General features: G+C 42.1%; 1 protein-coding gene across 1 annotated transcript; it reads right to left on the bottom strand.

Moving 5' to 3' along the window:
- Positions 1-364: 364 nt before the first annotated feature.
- AMDHD1 (amidohydrolase domain containing 1) lies at positions 365-12,705 on the bottom strand. The gene is made up of 9 exons (XM_072884439.1): positions 12,569-12,705; positions 11,209-11,315; positions 10,132-10,196; positions 9,273-9,550; positions 5,020-5,245; positions 3,910-4,034; positions 1,514-1,607; positions 948-1,108; positions 365-494 (listed from the first exon to the last, which is right to left on the bottom strand). Exons 1-9 carry the CDS (start codon positions 12,703-12,705, stop codon positions 380-382), a joined length of 1,308 nt encoding a protein of 435 aa, XP_072740540.1. The 3' UTR covers positions 365-379.
- Between the last annotated feature and the right edge of the window lie 1,516 nt (positions 12,706-14,221).

Genomic DNA, 14,221 nt, shown 5'->3' with positions numbered 1-14,221 from the left:
CCCTCTGCCACAGGTTACTTAATGTCACTCTTCCGAATAAATCTTACCTGGATCCAAACATCTTCATTCATTGGTGGGTTTTTTTGTTTGCCTTTTTTTCCCCCCAAGTATAATAATTGTATAGATTAAAATTGTATAGGAAAAAATTTTTGGAAACTGTCTTATTTCAAATAGATACAACTCGAAATTATTTTTATGTGGTGGAGAGGACATGAAGATGCACCAGATACGTAATGCTTGGTAAAGTTTATTTGAGTAAGAGTGCTGGTAAGGTGAGCAGGAAAGCAATTTACCAGTAAATACAAATCTGATTTGTCTGTTGCTTTGAAATATTCCATGCTAATTTGATTATAGTAGCTTCCTAAATTACTGTCTTCTCTCAGTAACTGCTCATTGTCCCACACCTCTCATTTTGATAGATGACTTTTCCTTTAACTATAACATAGTCGATCAATGCTTCATGTCCCCCAAACTGGTAAATCAAGTGCTCCCACCTAAAAAGACAACAAGATGTTTAAGAATAACCAGACTTGCATAAAAGCAGGTCACATACCTAGTATACCTGGCAATTACAAAAGATTTGCTTAAACCATCGGAAAACACTATTCCATGTTTACATGTTGATCTCTCGTTACATGAATACAGTGAGTTAATGTACAAATCAGTAGAGAATTCCTTCCACAAAATAAACAGGCATTCTCTTTAGATAATTTGTAATTAGGCATGGATTATTTGTAATATTAGCCCCAAAATTTGAGGCTTTATTTTCCACTGGAGTGATTAAGGTGAATGAAAGTGGGTCTAAAATGCTAGCAGTGTCCCTTTTTTCAGATGAAGATAACTTCTAAAGCATGAGGAATTCAGTAACCTCTCCACTATCCACAATATGGTGAAAAACAAAGTCCCTTATGTTAAATCACATTTCAAGCGGCAATGGTAGAACAAACCTTGACGAATTTATGATAACAAGATCCCCCTGCTTGCCAGTCTCTATGGAGCCATGCGTGTCTGATTTTCCCAGAGCATAAGCTGCATTAATGGTGGCAGCTGCTAGTGCTTCATTCATGGACATCTTCATGTTTACACAGGCCAGATGCATCACCATAGGCTAGTAGGCAAGTTAAGTGGAAAATGGGAGTTACCAGAAACACAAATAAAGCTGTTCATGCCTCAAATCCCTAAGCACTCTCCTCCCTCCTTGTGCAACAGAAGGAGTTGTCCTGCATAATGTAAATCTTGCCAACTCCAAAATGAGAACTCTAAAATCAGGAACTTTGAGAGCCTTTTTTATAAGCCTTTCAGTGCATATGAAGAATAGAAGCCCTTCTGGTTTCAAGACTTTCTGGCAAAAACTACCAACCCACATAAATAAACATGAGCAATTGTCTAAGCTGGGCAGACAGTTCTCTTTGCGGATACAAAGACTGTTTTAAGTGCACAAGATCTATACACAAGTTGCATTGGTAAGAGATTTCATAATTTTGTGGTGTCATAAGTATTAGGAACAGCTTACCATTGAAAAACAGTATGCATTAGGATTAAAGTCACTGCCAAGAGCAACTATAACTCCTTCTTCTAACATTTTTCTAGCTTGAGGTTGCTTCAGTCTAGTGGGAAAAAGACACTTGTCAGTACAATTCGCTTAGTTATTACATGATTAATTACAAGAGCAAAAGTCATCACTTGGTTTGGCTACATTCATGCCTTCAGTTACACTAATCCTTTTGGAGACAAAAGGCCAAATTCTCCTCTTGGCTCCCTACCTGTCACCCTATGGACAGCGTAAATGGGAAGTGTGATTCACTGTTTTTGCAGGAACAGCATGTGGCAGCAGCCAGTATTAAGCATCAGGCTCCAGGCCACTGAAATTCTGGTATTTATCCAGACCTCAGCCACTTAAGGATTTACGAGGTGAAAATCTTCATTGCTCAAAAAAGTATTTTTCTAGTCCTTATAGCTTCAAAGACAGGCTCCCAAATATGAGCAATGGCATAAGCAATGCAATAGTCCCTTCCCAATTCTGTTGGCAATTCAAAATACTAAGTTGAGGCTATGAATTTAATTTTTATACATCAGAGGATTTTCTCACTTAGCAATGTTAATGCAAAAGATATCTTCAATAACTTCAATATCTGGAATAGCCATTTCAAAATTTTTTGGCCACTAGGTTAATCTGGGTAGGTGCTTGCAAGGGTAGGCACTAGGAAATACACTCTCTAAGAAGTTTTAGCCATAGCTGCTGGAAAGCCAATAGCGTCAAACATCGTGTCCAAACCAGTGTAACAATAAAAATGAAACATGAGAGCATCTGCTGCTCAAAAAGTAGCTTTAAAGGCACTGCAGTTAACAGAAAAGAACAATAAATGACATCTCAATAAAGTGCTTACATTTCGTATACGACAACCCTCTCCCTATAGAAGCCTCTTAGCAGATTTATGAGATAATACCACCGGCTCCTGCACAACACGATGCTCTGGGAATTAACCGTGTTTAAAAAAGATTTGTCTTAAGAGCCTTTCCCCATCCTCACACGTCCTTCCAGCCTCTGCATCCCCTGCTGTGCTCTGCTGCCAGACTCCTTAGGAGTACTGCAAGCAACAGTTAGCAAAGGCTAACTGTTAAGCAACTCTCCAGCTGCACTCTTCGGCCCACTTCTGGCTACCTGGTGAAGCCCTGGCCGCTACTGCTTTTCTTAAAACCAGGGGACAGTATAGGGGCAGGACCTCCCAAGGTCTGAGCTCTCATAAGTGGTACCGAAGGAGCTGAGGGAGGCCAGCAAAGGATGTACCACATCGCCTTATAGCAACTTCTCATACATTGCACAGCTTTCGGCCCTCTAATATTCTTTTAACCAGTTATCTGTTATATCTCCTCTTCATTTTTAGAGTGTATTAGACTGGGAGGCCTGTGTTCAGTAAATAGTGCACCAGACACTGGAACAAACGAGGCCCCATTTCCTACGGCTCGTTATTATCGCCATCTTAGACTTATTCTGAGGTTATAAACTTTCTACTGCATGGAGTCTCTGCAGTAACATGTAACAGGACCACACATCCTCCCCGATATCTGTATTCTGGCAGTGCATGTAGTTGCAATCAGCCAGTGGTTCAAAAGCAGTGGTGGAGGACACAGACAGCTAACCACAAATAGAAACACAAGCACGGACATAGACGTGAACACAGGCAGCAACGGCACAGGCCTCGATGCCTCAGAAAGCGGGCTGCTGAAAATAAACCAAAATTATCTCAAGGATCTTCTCTTCACAGGAGGGAAAGTATTATTGGATCGCGGTCCTCATCATCTAGGTGGCTTATTTTTGGCATTAGGCGTAAGCGGGTGATCCATCTACGCTTATCTGGAATATCTGCATATGGAAAATAGTGTTCTTAAGGCAATTCTCCTCAGTGTTGCCTGGGTAAAATCAGATGAGATTTTTAAAATGTTAGCCACAGTCTGTCAGTACTTTAGATAAGCAAAGGATTCATTTCCCAGCAAAATCTTCTGCAAGAGAGCAAATAGATATATTGCAGATATAATTTGCCTGAAAAGAAGCCAATTCAGTTTTCAAAGGCTAAATGGATTAAAGAAAACCGGTCTGGTTTTCTTCTTAAATGAACGCCTGATTATCACCTTAGCCTGTCATAACAGTTAAATTCCAGTGTTGACTGAACCACTCGAAATCTGCTGTGAGACTTCTCAGAAGTAGGGTATTGCTTCTTTTTTGAGAATCTCCACCAAAACCAAGACATGAGAAGCCTCATTCAGCTCTTCGTATTTGTGATTGTCTTAACTGATCCAGCCTGATCTTTAAGGCATAGATACAAACTTATGCTTTTACATTAAAAGACCCTAAAACCACAAACATGGTTTCGCTGTTACAAAAGTTTTCCTTCCATCTAGTGGCCTTACCTTAGCATGTAGGCAGTTGTTGGTAAAAGGACAGCAGCGCACTTAGCTCTTGCCATCGCCGTGATACCTTCATCACTAACTTCTTCCAGGTGGCTGATAGCCTGGGCTCCTAGTTCAGCTCCAAGCTAAGCAAATTTTCAAGAAAATTACTCACTGTTCTCAATTAATTCAGTAAAGCAGTGTTGTTATCAAATGACTGGAGGAGACAATCCATTATTAATATAAAATTAACTAAAAGAAAAAAATAACAAATGCTTGAAAGAACAAACTAAATGCAGAGATAAAATATTTGTTACTTTACTGCAGGAAAAGTTGATCACAAAAAGGTATTAACCACCCATCGAGTGCAAGCGCACCTTCAGTGGTGTTTTTAACAGACTAACATGCAAACTATGGGACAGCTATGGATAAAACCATCATCCACTCCTGTTCACAAAGTATCCAGCAGAAAAGGGTTGACAAAACTGACACTGGTTGCAGAACTAGTAGTGCAGCTTCTGCCTTCAATGGTGAAGCACCAAAAAGGCTTTTATGATCAATCAAGTTTTTGTTTTGTTTTGTTTCATTTTTTTAAATACAGCAGAGAATAACTTGAGCAGACCCCACAGGAAGGAAGCAATGTTTAAATAATGGTGAAGCATGGTCTCAGAGTGACCTTCTTTATCAAGATATTTGGGAGCCTATTCTTGGCTAAACCATCCCTCTGAGTGTGCTCACTGCACATCTGACTTGTTGCTGCTAACAGGACGTTTAAAGAAAAAAGATTTTTCAAGCTGCATAGAAAGCATGTTTTTGTCATTCTTGGGTTCATGGATATCCACTTTCCCCATCTGTATCCCATGTGGAAGATAAGCAAAGTCAATGTTTGACTAGGCAGTGCATGTTAGTCCCAGAGGTCAAGGCTTCCTCCCATGTCCTTAACTCCACAGCTGCACAAGGGCTGCACTTTCTATCGTCTGATAGAAATAGATGTCTATGAATGGTCTATTTTATAAAGTCTTAGAAAAGAAAACCTTGGTTTTGAAAACTGCAATTCTTTCAAAGATTCAGCTCTCACAAAAGCAAAGCAAAAAGCAAAAACGGCTTAACTGAATGTTAAGAAAGACGTACCTCAGCAGATTTCATCGGATGGAGTTCATCACCATGGAAGTTAATCTGTAACCCTATATCTTTTCCAGCTTGAAGAATTCTCCTAGTAGAATCCAGATCAAAGACTCCCTTCTCACAGAACACATCTATATTGTTAACATGTATTTCACCACTTAGTTTGAGTTCTTTCAGTTTAGGGAGATGGTTATTGATAATGTCATCTGTGGCTTCAGTAACTGTTTTGCCTCTATGAAAAGAAAATGTTACAGACTCATAAGAGTAACATCCTTGAAGTCTGGCAAACATTCAAATTGTACATACAATTACTAGATTATTTAGAAAATGATGCAAACACAAATCACTCAAAAAACCTTCAGATGAAAAAATTTAAAACTACTGTAATTCATGTACTCTCAAACACTAATTACTTTCCATTCAAAGAATATTAGATTGTATTACGAGATATTTTTTATAAGGTTACCTTCTTGGATGCTAACCAAGACATGGGAATTTTAAAACAAATTCTTCTGCTTTCCTATTCATATATTCTGACCTACTTATACTGTATTCTAAAACACAACTATTTAAAACAGGTAAATGATTATTTAAATATTTTAAATGGTATCCATGCAATATTTTTATGCAAGTATCAAAGCTCAAAGGGGATATGCAGCACAAATCATGATTTTAAATTTACCTCTCCTCCTTTTATATCATTCAGAGTGACAGCTAGATAACTCTTTCTAAATCAGAGGAGCCTTCTGAGATTCAGTTTGCCAACGTCAGAACCATTTATGAACCCCCTATTACACAAAGATAACCCAGGAGAGATCAGTAAATGCCTTTGAAAGAGCAAACAATCCCAAAATCTGCAGTTGAGTTAATATTTTGCTATTTTAAGATCCAAAGATAAGTGAGCTACTGCAGCTAAGTCGCTGTGACATCTCAATCCTCATTTCAGGCACTGGAAAGCATGCACAGACTGGCATTATATGAGTGCCACATGTGGGCAAGCTGGGAGTTTTACAGTGGCCGTAAATTCAAGAAGCCAAATTCTGCTTGGATTTATAAACGAGGCTGTGTGGTTATAAAGCAGAGCAGAACCTGGCTTATGGGCCTTCTTTTGTTCACCTCTCACTGAAACAGTCATTGGGGTTGCTCAAGCTTTTGCCATGCCAAGCCTCCTCCCTTTTCTTCTTTTACTCTGAAGCCTTTGGAGGAATTTGGACTGAAAGGTTAGGACCAGAGCCAAGACAAAACAGAGGGAAACCTAAGTGTTGGTTTCACTTTTTGAGGGGACATAATGCCCAAGAATTCAAAACTGCCGTTGTTCTAATGCAAGAGGCTTCTGCTCAGGAAATCCCTTTGAAAATTTCTTCCTGAAGATGAAAAGGGCCCAGTAAAGCTTTGCCAATCAAAAAAAAAAAAAATTAGAATCAGACATCCTCAAAATCATGAATATGAGTCAAAATGATGACTGGAGGGATGACAGAGCAGTTGTTTCTTTGCCCCCCTGCTGTGAGCTTTTGAGGTTCATTTCCTAAGGAACCGGAAGTTCTGAGGCTGGAAACATTTTTAAAAGCAATGGACAGGAACAAGGATCACTATAAACAGAGCAGCCTTATTTTTCTTCAGGATGGCTCAGACTAAAGTAGCCTGCACTGTGTGGCGCATACTTTAGTAAGTACTGCCTATTACCAATACACCGTATTATAGTCCCACAGAACAACTGTGTAAGGACCTCTGGAGCTCATCTGATCCAAACCCTGGTCAATGTGAATCATGTCAATGGTGCCTTCTAGAAGCAGAAAATCACACTGAATTACTGTATACCTAGAAATCACGAACAGATACACACAGCATGTTCTCAACATCTGCCCAAAGCTAATTTGCAGGTGGGAAAAAAGAATAACCAGCGCTGGCAGTTCTGGAGGTAGGCTCCTCTTAAGACTCCACATACTGAAGCTTTACAAGACACATCACATATTGCAAGACTTGGCAACATGGAAGAGTTGACAACTTTATCAATTAAGTGAACTTTCTAGTGATGCTTCTGCTGTCAGAGGCCAGACTTGCAACAGTAAATTAAGCCAAGTGTAAGAAGCAAGCAAGCAAATGGCTTAACAAGAATTTAACAAAGCTCCTTGGCAGCAGCCCCGCGGGGGTCTAAGCAGCATTTTTCATGAGCAAGCATAACATTGCTCTCTTGTTTCACATTAAATAGAATTATTTTCAATTAATTCAATGTTAGCAAATTGGCAGTAACAATTTTGCACGACTATGATCATTCCAAAATAATCAGGAAATAATTAGACTTTTAATGGCTATCTAGTCAAGAGTTGCCATTAAGTACTTACAACAAAAAAGGGCATTACATTTTAAGACCTACACAAATCAAGAAGATTTAAATAAAAATAGTTAAATCAATCTTACTCTTTTGTTTGATGATTTATGCATAACTGAACTACAGGGCAGTTTTATGGAATATAATGATGAAAGAAAACTGGCATGAGCTTAAGTGGCTTGGAAGATGTCTGTTTAACAGCTTCTAGAATCCACAAGATCATCATCTAATTTACATAAATAATATCAAAGAGCAATTCCCAGCCCCAAGCCTGCAGGCAGCATGTTCCCCTTGTGATCCTCCACTGTTACTGAAGCTGCAGGAAATTCAGAGTTTAAAACGGGAGCTCAGCAAAGCGGGATGCTTCCCTTAGCATGTTACTGGCCTAGACGTTCAGAAGCCAGCCAAAGGCTGAGGACCACGGCTCTGAACATCAGGCCTTGGATCAGGGAAGAACTGCAGAATTCCTCCTGGTCAAAATAAAAACCAAGGCAGAGACTAAGTTTGAAGGGCAGCAGAAAATTCAAGCAAAATATTCTAGACATGAACATTTGAATGAAAAGAGAAGAGGATTTAAGAAGACTCAAACGGGAAAATACAGATAATTCAGTATTTCCTTCAGGAAATTTCCTCAAATCCCCAACTACCTTTTCTCCTTACTTCACATACAATATCCTCACTACCTATATTTTGTTATGCTTGACACGCATCAGTGGGGACAGAACTGTGCAGAGAGTGAGACGGTACACCTGTCTTTCTAACACGTAAGGTTTGATATATTTGTAAAAACACTGGAATTTATTTCCTTAGTTTACAGAAATGCTTGAAATATTTTGGTGGGAAAGACTATTTATCAGGATTTTGACTGAAATCCTCGCAAGGCCTTTTAGGGGAGGAGGAAAGGAAGGGCTAAGAAATATATATCGTTCGGGGTAAAACCTCAATTTTATTTTACCATTAAGCCCTCCAAATTTTAGTAGAACTTCTTGAAATATATTTGGCATTTTCAGCAGATTTTAGTTACTTTATTCTTAACCATCTTCCAGTTACTGAATATTATACAGGATTCCTTTTGAATAGTTACATTAACAAAAGATAATTTGCCGTCCTGCCCCAAATACACAATAATTAAATTGCAAATACATTTTTTTAGGTCATGTTTTCTTGAATGTTGGAAGAGGTAGATTTTTTTTTGAGTATGCTTTTTTTGTTTTAATGAACATCTCTTAAATACTGCCACAGTATCCCTGTGATGCTAGGCCTGCCTCCATCTTACATGCCATGTTCTGCAGCAGCCTACCACTTAGTCTGTCAAAATATGTTTCACATAATGAGCTAAAACTCCTTAATTTTTTCATACAACAAAATCTGGTAACTTGAAGATGTTATTTTCATCATAGGGAAAACAATGTCAAAGTGAGAAAGGCTTGTTATGGTATGTCTACCTGAGCCATCAAAATAGTTGTGATTAAACATGTTTACTTCAATCTTCTACTCATCTCATACCTATAAGATGCATGCAATTCTTCATTGCATGGAAGCATAATTAAGCTTTGTTTACTGAGGTATATAAGGATTAAATACAGTATTTTTTTCTGTTTGCTGGTCAAAATAAAAGCTCATGGCAGAGACTAAGCTTGAAGGGTAGCAGCAAACCCAAGCAGAAGAACTTTCTGTATCCACATTATGTTCAATGTGAGCATCAGCTGGAGGCAGGGATTCTGTACTAAGCTTATGCTGGCATTTAGTAGGTTACCCCGTCTTCCTTCAAATTAAAATTTAGGAGAGCCTTCTGTAAATACTGGGTATTGTTTCAAATATGTTATATTTTAGGAGGGCTAGGCAGAAGAAACCTTTCTGAAAGTAACAGCCACTTTTCAGTGCAAAGCAGTAATACTTAACAAGAGCAAGAAAAATCAAGTCATATTACTTCGGCACAGAATGAGCTCCACAGTACGTTGAAGAAATGCCAATATCCATGGATTGCTTAGCACGTTCGATCACCCTGAGCATTTTAAGCTCTGTTTCTAAGTTTAAGCCATATCCACTCTTGCACTCAATCAATGTAGATCCTGCTCTGCGCATGCGTTCGAGTCGGTGTTTGAAAGTATGGAACAGCTCTTCTTCTGTGGCCTTCCGAGTGTGTTCCACAGTAAAATGTATTCCTCCCCCAGCCTGGTGGATCTCCATATAGGACGCGCCTGCCAGCTTGGGGAAAACAAACAAACAAACAACCCCCGCCCCCATACAATTAGGTATTAAATGTGCATTTTCTATCCAAGGGATTCTGGAAAGTGCCTTAAGGTCTCTTTGCAGTGAGAGAGAAAAAGAGGAGGGGAAAAAATCCTCATTAATTCTTCCTCCCTCCCCCTCCTCTCTCCCCTCCGCTTAAGTGAAGAAATGATGTAAGAAGCCACATACAGAGAATTACTCTGAAGATTTGCTTCCCCCTGAGCCCAAGGCGAAAACCTATCTCTAGCTCAAAAATTCATTTATGTGGGAAAAAAAAAAGAAAAAAAAACCCACAAGATTTAGATGGTAATAGAAGGCAGCACTCCTGTATTCCTTCAATTAATGCAAAATATATCAAGGCTGGCTGCGAAGGCTGCAGTTACACTCCTCTCTCAGCCTACCAGTATTCAGAAATCATCCCTCCTCCCTCAGTTAGACTATCTGACAGAAATTATATATTTTTCTACAAATGACAGATGGGAGTCACTAGAAAGTAGAAATAGTTATGCATAAAAAAAGAGGAAAAAAAATCCAGCTGTGTAATTTTATGCCATTACCTTCATTGCAAACTCATGAACCCTATCACCAGCCCACACTGGGTGTGTATGTGCATCTACCAGGCCTAAAGAAAACAAAGTAAATGTACACTCAGGTTATTTCACTGTGTAAGAGAAAAGCTTATGAACATGGAAGCAAATAAAATGGACAGCAGAAGCTCCCCTATAAAGCTGCTATTGGTTAAAGAAAAAGAAAATCCAACCAGCTAAAAACCTAGGATTTTCTTCAAAGGCTATTAATTTTCTTTCAAATTTTTTAGGTGTACTGGCTGACACCTTATGCAAAACATCTCTAGGTAAATGCATCAGTTGCTCAGTTCCTCATGTTGCTTTGATGACATTTTCAAACTGTGAAAGAAGGGATAAATTACAAACTTTGAAATAGTTCATTAGACTTTTAAGTCTGCGTCCTTTAAAAAAAGCAAAGTGCTTAGGCTGGGCTTAGTACGCTACCACTTACTCTAGCAATAGTCCACTTGGTCCAGTGGGAGCTTTTTCTATGAGCTGTGAAACCAACACTACTGAATGCCCAAGCCCACTGCAAATGAAACAGAGGTCTAACAGCTTGTGTGTTAACACCACTTGCAAAGTTTAACATGCAGTAGACTTGCCTAGGTTTATTTTTTAATTAGATAAAGTTGCAGAGTATGTGACTTAAAATCCTGCATTGCTCTTTTGCCTCCAACTGGCTGCGGGCAGGACGGAGAGACTGAGCTCCACAGCTGAACGGCTGATGGGCGGAAAGGGTAGAGAAAACAGAGGTGAATCTGAAAAGTCACTCAGCGGGCCAGCTATGTTACCGTTGTGATCTATGATACAGAGGAACAGATGTAAGACAAACCAAAAGGAGACAGAGCTCTACCATCAAGCCCAAAAAACCATCCCGAGAGCTGCAATTTTTTCCTTGCAGCACTCCCGATGAGGAAGCTACAATACTCTGCCCCTCAACATAAGATATTATCAAACCAGTACTGAATACAGAGGAAAAAGGATGGAGGGATGTTTAATACACATTTACTTTGTCTCTAAGCACTTGCCGCAATTTGGCATTGTGTCATTATAAAAAAATACACCTACCTGGTAACACACACTTCCCGGAGCAGTCAATTATTCTTTCAAATGTTGCTCCTGAAAACTGATTGCGAATAACATCTGCCTGGCCCACAGCTTTGATACAACCATCTCTGCAAACAACAGACAACGAACAAAGGAAGCGTGAGCCCGTTGAAAAGTCAAGTGCTCACTGACAGAGCTCCTGGAGCAACAACTCTCTGAAAGCAGGAGTAGGGACCTTCAGCAGGACTGAAGAGGCACACAGGAGGTGGTTTGCTAATCTTACAGATGCACAGAAAACAACGGGGTAATGCCATGCATTTCAAATTGTTTGCCGTAACACTTATCATGTCCTCTACTTACATCCCTCAGGATGATACCTTGGTACTCTGTTGTTCTAATTTCTGCTAGACAACGTTATTTTTCTCTTGTGGATCACCAAATATACAGCATTCCTCCAGCAAGTATCTGCAGAACACTCTTCCCCTCATGGAAATCAAACTGTCATTGCCAGCCTCCACTGCCTGGACCCGAATCATACCCTTGCGCCCTTGGAAGCCATAGGGATAAAGCTCTTTGGTGCTGATCTTTGGTTCAACAGCAATTTTCTCCCAGTGGAGCTCGAGGATGATACTGGGAACGCTACACTGCACCTGAGGGATCCCCTCCAGCCATGCATGGAGCTCCACCTCACCTACACGAGAGGAGCTTCCCGGGGCGCACGCAGCACCTCTGTCCTTTAAGCCTTGTCTTTCTCCAGCTCTTTGCAGGCCACTGGAATAGTAACCGGGAGTCACCACGGGTACCTTACTGAAGGGACCTCTATGCTACACGGCTGAATTTTTAAGAGGCAAATAGCAGCTAGAGCATTTAGAAATGGGAGAGAAGAGATGTAATTATAGACGTTAATTATTAACTATAATTTCATTAATTACACAAATTATTTACAGGATTGCTATTAGTTCAGGTCAGTTCACCTAGAGACACAGCAGAGGCAGAAAAGGATAGCAGTTACGATCAACACCAGGCTAGAAGTTATCTTTTACGAGGCGGGAAGTGCGAACACAGCATTATAAAGGCAGTTATCAGGACAGGGATTGAAATAATCAAAATTACAAAGGCATGTTTCAATGCAGGCAGCTCGCTGCCGTTCCACCGCCTCCAGGCTGAGGCAGCCGCCGGGCAGAGGCAGCCGCCGGGCTGAGGCACCCGCCAGACTGAGGCACCCGCCAGACTGAGGCAACCGCCGGGCTGAGGCAGCCGCCGGGCTGAGGCAGGCTGGCAGCCGGCAGGCAGGCTGTCGAGGCGGGGGCAGCTCGCAGCGACCCGCTCCCGCAGCAAGCCTCGCCGCCCCCGCCCCAGCCCCGCGGCCGCCCGCACTCACAGCCCCACCACCAGGCTGGCGTTCCGCAGCACGGCCAGGCCGGCGGCGGCCTCCCGCAGCAGGTACTCCTCGCCCCGGCCGCAGACCAGCACCAGCTGCTGGGCGTTCTCCAGCAGGAGCCGGTGCCGTTCCGCCATGGCAGCGGGCAGCACGACAAATGGCGGGCGGTGCGGGGAGCGGCTGCCGCTCGGCCCAAAGTCTCCCGGGGCGGCGCGGGAGAGGGCACCTCCCGCCCCGCCGGCCTGCCCCTGCCTCGGGCCGGGCCTGGACCGGCGCCTGGGCCTGCCCCTGCCCCTGCCCCTGCCCCTGCCCGGCTGGCCTTTGCTAACCAGCCTCCCAACAGAGGGTGAAGACACGGAGGCGGGAAGCAAAGCGGGGGGCAGGCCGGATGATTCCTCCGGGGCACGGGTGAGGCGGGTGTTGGTGACCGTCCCTCACGCATGCCACATTCGGCACTTGACAGAAATCCGGGATGAAAAAACTACAGGGCTTTAAGAGTGAATTTGGCAGCAGCCTGCTGCGCTAGGCGAAGGATGCTGTTCTTGCCGCGGTCCGGGGCGATGTGCCAACATCCGTACATGGTGCTGGTTTACGATAAGCTCCGAAGCACCGGTTTTGCCAGTTGGGGATTCCCGGAACCCTCTGCTTGCGCTGCACCACCTGGAAATTTCTCTTTGCCAAGAAAGCGGGGGCTTCTGAATTGGGAGCATGTCTGCCACATTCCCCCTCCCCGCCATCCATCACCTCACCGGTGTCCATCACCTCGCCATCATCCATCACCTCACCATCATCCATCACCTTACCATCATCCATTACCTCACCAGCATCCATCATGTCACCAGCATCCATCACTTTGCCAGCATCCCAGCCCCTGAGGGACCATAACACCTCTCACCGCACCGGATAGTCAGGCAGACATTAATTTATCCAGGCAGATATTAATTTATCCAATTCCACCATCAAAAGGTTTGTGCGATTCTGCTGCCCCCTACAGAATTAGGGATGGGAGAGTCGGGGAGCAAATATTTACTTTTGACAAGGATTTTTGGTTTTCTTCTCTCTTAAAACATTCATAGCGAGTACAGGGCTCCAGTAATTCCCATCTGGAAAATGGAGTGTATTTCTAAATACGTGGTCCCTCAACTACCTTTTGGTGGTAGTAATTTTCCTTAGACACCTTATTTTCTTTTAGAAATAGGATCAATTTAAAATGCTTGTAACACGCCTATGTGCATATACATATTCCTGTACAGCAGAAGCAGATGGATATGTTGGCTCTTTAAATGAGCCTTTCTGCTCAAGTCTTGTTTTCAAATGAGGCAAGGTATGCAGCTAAAATGCAGTATATTGCATTTAATAACAAATCTGAAAAGTGAGTAAAACTATGATAGCATCGAGTGTTACCTTGTGATACCACTCCACTGGCTCAATACTGCACCACGGCATCATTTTCATCTTCCTCCTAAACATTGTCTCTTGCTATGTGTGCAGAAGATTGACAGGAGAGGTGGTAGATGGTGCTTTACTGCTTCCAGGAGTTCCTGCTGCTGACTTTGGCTTTCCCTGGCAGTATCACTGTATGTTTGAAAGCATAAATTAAAGAGGAACCTTGCAACAGAGTCATAGCAAGGGCAGAAGGACACTCCATGGGGG

Source organism: Ciconia boyciana, chromosome 1 (assembly GCF_034638445.1).
Source record: "Ciconia boyciana chromosome 1, ASM3463844v1, whole genome shotgun sequence".
Taxonomy (NCBI): domain Eukaryota; kingdom Metazoa; phylum Chordata; class Aves; order Ciconiiformes; family Ciconiidae; genus Ciconia; species Ciconia boyciana.
This window is presented reverse-complemented; position numbering and strand designations above follow the sequence as displayed.

Bases quoted from the DNA above. Each gene is read 5' to 3' on its own strand.
- AMDHD1 (XM_072884439.1), bottom strand. From the start codon at position 12,705: ATGGCGGAACGGCACCGGCTCCTGCTGGAGAACGCCCAGCAGCTGGTG. The intron at 4,035-5,019 runs GTACGTCTTTCT...AAATTTGCTTAG, and splicing joins ATCCGATGAAATCTGCTGAG to CTTGGAGCTGAACTAGGAGC. The intron at 1,109-1,513 runs GTAAGCTGTTCC...CTTGCCTACTAG, and splicing joins ATGCATACTGTTTTTCAATG to CCTATGGTGATGCATCTGGC.